Source organism: Scyliorhinus canicula, chromosome 8 (assembly GCF_902713615.1).
Source record: "Scyliorhinus canicula chromosome 8, sScyCan1.1, whole genome shotgun sequence".
Lineage (NCBI taxonomy): Eukaryota > Metazoa > Chordata > Chondrichthyes > Carcharhiniformes > Scyliorhinidae > Scyliorhinus > Scyliorhinus canicula.
Window position 1 is genome coordinate 165,771,795 of NC_052153.1, and position 6,551 is coordinate 165,778,345.

Below are 6,551 nucleotides of genomic sequence, written 5' to 3' on the forward strand. Positions count from 1 at the left end.
GCATGGTGCATGTCGTCGAGCCACCAAAGGGTAGGTGTGTATACTCTTACAGGCCCTTATAGGTGTTAATCGTGATATATTTTTCAAGTTCGAGCTGGAGGTAGATGAGGGTCATGTCTAGTTTTGTGAAAGTCTGGCCATCCGCTATTTTGTCGTATAAGTCCTCTATACATGGCATGGGGTTTCTGTCCAATTTTGAGACCCGGTTAACTGTGAATTAATAACACCCACACAAGCGGACCAATTTATCGGTTTGAGGATGGAAATGACAGGTGCGGCCCACTCGGCAAATTGCACGGGTTTTATTATTCCCAAACCCTCCAGACACCCCAAGCTTAGTCGCTACTTTCTCTAGCAGTGTGTATGGAACCGAACCGTTCATGCCCTGAAGTATTTTGGCATGGCATTAGGGTAAAAATAGGTTCTATCTCTGATTCCTTTTACGTTTCAAAGCCGCTCTTGGAAAACTTCAGGGTGTTTACTAATAATTTTGTAAAGTCCTCCAATGCCCAATCTGAAATTTTCCAGCCAATCTAGTCTGATGTGCTGGAGTCAATCTCTGCCCATAAGACTTGGTCCCTGACCTGGCACAGCAATGAGCAGCAATTTGGGTGACTGTTCCATAAAGATTTTCCATGTAGGTGGCTAATCTAGCTCCACTGTCCTCTAAACTCGAAGGTAGGATGCCAGTTAGGAGGCGATTTAGCATCTGGGACGGGATTCTCCAGCCGCCAGCCCCGTTTTCCAGCGCGGCGAGCCCCTGCCGGCAGTGGGATCCTCTGTTCCGGCAACCGACCGTTGTGGTCATCCCACACTTTCGGGAAACCCTGTTGTGGTGCACTGCCGATGGATAAACCCGCAGCTGTTCTCCAATGACAGAGACAGAAGCCCGTGTCTACCTTATTTCTAACAGATGACCATTCACAACTAGCCTTATTATTGGTCAACCTTAGTTGTAATGATTACGATTAACTGCATTGTCTTGTCATCTGAAAATGGACATACTTGCAAGGTTCGAGTCTGTGCTGGTCTTGGCGTCTTGCCTGGGTAATACACGCATTGCCGAATCTGCAGCATTGCCTTGGTTGTGCCGGCTGCAGGGCTTATAGTAGTCCATTAGCTGCCACTTGCATCCCTCTGGAGTGCTTTCTCTGGCATACTTAGGATTATCACGTGGTTTCCTCAACTGATGGTGAGGCCCTGTGAATTTTTGGTTCGACAATGGGCAACTCCCATAGGCTCCTTCATTTAAGGTATGGGCTTCCTTGTGTGAGGCCCTCCCCTCAACCTGAGGACGCTACTGTCCAATGCCCCCATTAATTTCTGAGCCCCTTTCTCTGCATCTCAATGGCCTTTTTCAGAAGTAGATTAGGCTCCTTCTTTTGAGTACTATCATTATTTATTCCACGCATCAATCTATCGCATAGCATTTTGGTCAGGAATGGACCAATTTTGTAGTATTCTACCAATTTCTGCAACCTACTGATGAATTCCGTGACAGGTTCCCCTGGATGCCCCCTGCCATATTAAAATGGCATCTTGGAGGATGATTGATGACTTCAGGTCATAATGATTTTGCACTAAGTCTATGAGCTCATTAAAAGATTTTGAGTCAGAGCCTCTGGGTCAGTTAAGTTTTTTATTCTGCTGAATGTTGGGGTCCCGCAAGGAGGATTGCTTTCTGCTTCTCATCTCCCACAATGTTATTAGCCCAAAGGAACTCAGCATGTGCTCTGCATGTTGGGCCAAAGCTTCTCCGTTAATATCAAAAGGCTCGCGTTTACCGATAATAATAATATAATAATGATCTTTATTGTCACAAGTAGGCTCACATTAACACTGTAATGAAGTGACTGTGAAAAGCCCCTTGTCGCCACATCCTGGGGCCTGTTCAGGTACACAGAGGGAGAATTCAGAATGTCCAAATTACCTGACAGCACGTCTTATGGGACATGTGGAAGGAAACCGGATCACCCGGAGGAAACCCACGCAGACACAGGGAGAACGTGCAGACTCCGCACAGCGACCCAAGCCGGTAAAAGGGTGATCAAGTAGGGCTAATAAGAACAGAAGAGCTTTCAGCCTCTCTTCTGCCTCATTTGATGACCTTGACTCCCCAAACTCTAATCTCTCATTCTGTCCTTCCCAATAGGCATCCTCTCCCAGCTCCCAAGTTGAGATCTGTCACTTCATCCCTCCCAATTGCTGCTCTTCCCCCAAAATAATAAAGACGAGAAAGCAAATTAAATACTTTTGATTTTTACAGGACTAATGATCAACCAACGCATCTTATTTCTCATTTCGAAGAACAAGGATGTCCAGTTATGATTTGTAAGTTTCATTATTTAACTTTCCTTAACTTCTGAACATTTTTCTGCATGAAACTGTTTTGATAAACTGTGCAATTTGGGGAAGTTATTTTATTATGTGCTTTATAAATTGAATACATTTCAAATGGCTCTTCACATAAAAATAACCAGTAGTTGCTTCAGAGAAGCAGTGCATTTTGACACTTTTCTATATAGTGATGTTCAGTCACCTCAAAAATAGGAACCGATCTTTTATTTAATCTTTGTTATTATTGTCACAAGTAGGCTTACATTATCACTGCAATGAAGTTACTATGAAAATCCCCTAGTTGCCACATTCCGGCACCTGTTCGGGCTCACTGAGGGAGAATTCAGAATGTCCAATTCACCTAACAGCACGTCTTTCAGGACTTGTGGGAGGAAACCGGAGTAATCATGGAAACCCACGCAGACACGGGGAGAATGTGCAAACTCCACGCAGATAGTGGCCCAAGCCGGGAATCGAACCTGGGACCCTGGCGCTGTGAAGCAACAGTGCTAACCACTGTGCTACCGTGCTGCCCTTGATGTAAAAAAGACAAGTGTTTTGAAGAAAATTCAAAGTACTAGTCTTATGATTAATTTTAGTATGTGTTTTGAAAGTTAAATTTATTGCCAAACTACAGAAAGCATGTTGAACCTCATGATGTGATGTGGTGACATTTATATGTTGATTCCTTAACTACTGATGTTCTTACTTTTTCTTGATGCTGTTACTGAATGAAAACAGTTTCTGAACCTAAGGCATACATATTGCTGGGGATTGCAGTGAATGATGACCCACATGCTACAAAACACCTTGTCTTAGACACAATGTACACAGGAAATGATGAGGTGACCAATGTAATTGAAAAGGTATGTGTTGGAAAAGGATAAACCAGTATAAATTCTATTTCTAATTGTATATGAATTTATACAGCGGACCCAGTTCAGTTTCTGGTCAATGGCTTTCCCACTGAAATCAAATTATGATTTTTTTTTTGTAATAGTTTGTTCGATGTGAGCATCGCTGGGAAGACTGGCATTTACTGCCAATCCATAATTGGCCTTGAGAAGATGGTGGTGTGTCGCCTTATTGAATTGCAACTTTTCTGTTTCAGTTTGACACAATTAAGTGGTGTGCCAGGACATTTCAGAGGGCAGTAATGAGTCAACAGCATTGCTGTGTTTAAAAACACATATAAAGACCAGACCAGAACAGCAGATTTCCTTTTCTAAAGGTTATGAGTGACCAGATGGGTTTTTACAAACATTTAGTAGTTTCATCATTATTACAGAAATTCGCAGTTAGGCAGAAAGGGATGTGTGGACACCGGAGTGAGGTGTAGATTGAGTAAGGAGTTAGGAATTTGGTTCAGATTGTAATTTGAGACAGAGGGGCAAAGATCTGCTCCTTTTTCTACTTGTTTCAGTCTCCAGACTTTGGTGCCTTTCCTTCCTTGTTTCCAAGCTAATTGAGCGCAATTTTCTATTACTCTATCTGTATAAATGATTTTACTAATTGATCAATTTGTTAATCAAGGTAGCGTCCTGGGCCCAACCGTCTTAAGCTGCTTCATCAATAAACTTCCTTCCACCCTAAACTGAGAAGTGGGGATTTTCGCTGATCATTACACTATATTCAGCACCATTTGTTACTCTTCAGGTACTGAAACAGTCATGCCCAAATGCAGCAAGACCTGGACAATATTCAGGATTGGCCTGACAAGGCAAGTGATATATGTGCCTCACAAGTGCCAGGTAATGCGTTTCTCCAACAAGAAAGAATCCACCCTTGACATTCCATCTCTGAATCTCCCTCTGATCAACATTCTAGGGGTTACCATTGACCAGAAACTGAATTGGACCAGCCATATAAATACTGAGGCTACAAGAGCAGGTTAAAGGTCAAGAATCCTGCAGTGGATAACTCATCTCCTGACTTCCCAAATCCTGTCCACAATCTACAAAGCACAAGTTAGGTGTGTGATGGAATACTCTTCACGTGCCTGGATAAGCACAGCTCCAACAACACTCATAAGCCTTGACACCATCCAGGACAAAACAACATGCTTGATTGTTACACCATCAACAAACATTCACTTCCCATCACTGGCACACAAAGGCAGCATCTTCAAGGTTATTGCAGGAACTCGCAAAGCTTTCTTAAACAGTGCCTTCTAAAGCAACAACCACTACCATCTAGAAGGGAAAGGGCAATTCACACATGGGAACACCACCACCCAGAAGTGCCCCTCCAAATCACCCACCTTCCTGGATTCCTGACAAATCCTCAGAATTTGTTTTAGATGGCATCTGTTGCTTGGTTTCAGAGTGTGGTGTATTTGACCAGAGTTTGCTTATTGGTTTACATGGTCTGTGTACTGACCAAGAACATTAGAGTATGAGATGGATTTTGTAACTTGTGTTACTCTTACAATTCTTTATATATCTCTAAAGGGATAGTTGGGGTGAAGGAGTCGTGTAAAATAGTTCATCTTATTTTGCTTTGAGGAGAAGGACTGCAAGATGGAAAGGCGAACTGTCATGTCACCATGGTGAAGTATTCCATTCAAGTGAGGGAGTAAAGAGGAATATGGTAGTGATAGGAGACAGCATAATCAGGGGATAGATACTGTTCTCAGCAATCAAGAGTGTGAGTCCAGACGGCTCTGTTGCCTGTCTGGTGCCAGGGTTAAGGACATCTGTTCAGGGCTGAGAGGAATTTGCAGTGGAAGGGAGAAGGATCCAATAGTCGTAGTCCCGGAAGATACAAACTTATTGTTTTGTTTATTGTAGTATAACTGCTAAAGAGCTGTTCAGAATTTAGTCTGAGGAGCCTTTCAGTCTTCATGTTACGAGACTCATTTGCCTGAAGGGACCCTGCAGTAACATCATTATTGCCATTTTGGATATGAGTTATGAAAATCTTTCCCACTGTTCTCGGGATCTGTTTGCCAACTCACTCATGTACTTCCCAGCAGAGTTGCTAAGTGAGCAGAGTTCAAGAAAAGGCTCAATCCAGCTCTTGTAGCTCTTGGCCTGGTCTTTATTCACATTTTCGTGTGCATGTTTCCTTAGTTATGACATATTGAGTGTTGTGTGCCTGGGGGATTTGAAAAAAAAAATAAGTCGGTGTAAATCAATTATGCAGCAGCCTTTTCACAGCCTCCTCCATGGAGTAATCCCCTTCCCACCCTCAAGCATCCTTTTTCCTGGCTCCGCATTTAAAGTTGTGTATCTTGAACATCGATAGGATGATTCCACGACTAGAATTCACATTTGTTCTAAGTATCCATTTTACCTTGTGTATTTCAGGCTGTCAGTTGGAAAGGAAGAGATTTCTGGGACGAAATGGAGGTTTATGGTCTATCCCAGCCTCAGCGACCAGAGGGAATATAAAGCTACCATTACCTCAGTTCATATGCATCAGGGAGCTGCAGCTGGAAAAGGAACAGAATTTGCAGATGGACAGGACTCTGACAATCTTTGTGTACTTCAAACCAAACAAGATCTTGAGTGTTGAGTACATGGGCTTCACATACCACAATAAAACAGCAGCTAAATATATCGTCACTGTTTTATTGCTTCATATGCAGGACAGGTGATCTCAGAAGCTCATTGAAGAGCAGTTGATTGACTTACATTGTGCATATTTAATAATTACTGGAAGTGTTTAGCAATCTATCTGTTTTTTTAATAACCTTAAATCCATGAATGGAATCAAAGAAAATGCAGAGCTAGAGGCAGCCGAGGCGGCCAGGCGCCGGAGAAGCCGGGAACGGCGCGACGTATAAAGGAGGCGTCAGACCATGTGAAGGAGGCCATCGCACACCCTGAAGATCTGGCCACCTATCAGGTCAAGGAGGAACCCAGAGGTGGACGCCAGTGACGGCCCAAGGTGTACAGGCATCGTTGGTCTTTCGAGATGATGGACATCATGTGCAGCAGGAATCATAGAATCCATACAGTGCAGACGGAAGCCAATCACACATCAGGTCTGCACTGGCCCTCTTAAAGAGCACTTCACCCTATTCCAACAACCCCTTAACCTAACCTACACATCCCTGGACACAAAGGGGCAATTTATCATGTCCAATCCACCTAACCTGCACAACTCTGGACTGTGGGAGGAGACGGGAGTATGCAGAGGAAACCCACGCAGACACGGAGAATGTACAAACTCCACACAGCCAGTGAGCCCAAAGCTGGAATTGAACCTGG

The 6,551-nt window shown here is 43.5% G+C and overlaps 1 protein-coding gene across 1 annotated transcript in view; it reads left to right on the top strand.

Moving 5' to 3' along the window:
• Positions 1-5,897, top strand: part of LOC119970024 (ufm1-specific protease 2-like) — a 100,831-nt gene extending 94,934 nt beyond the window's left edge. The window contains exons 10-12 of the mRNA XM_038803971.1: positions 2,267-2,331; positions 3,079-3,203; positions 5,646-5,897. Coding sequence (XP_038659899.1) covers positions 2,267-2,331; positions 3,079-3,203; positions 5,646-5,729 — 274 coding nt within the window. The 3' untranslated portion in view covers positions 5,730-5,897. The remainder of the gene's footprint in view (positions 1-2,266; positions 2,332-3,078; positions 3,204-5,645) is intronic.
• Positions 5,898-6,551: the final 654 nt, after the last annotated feature.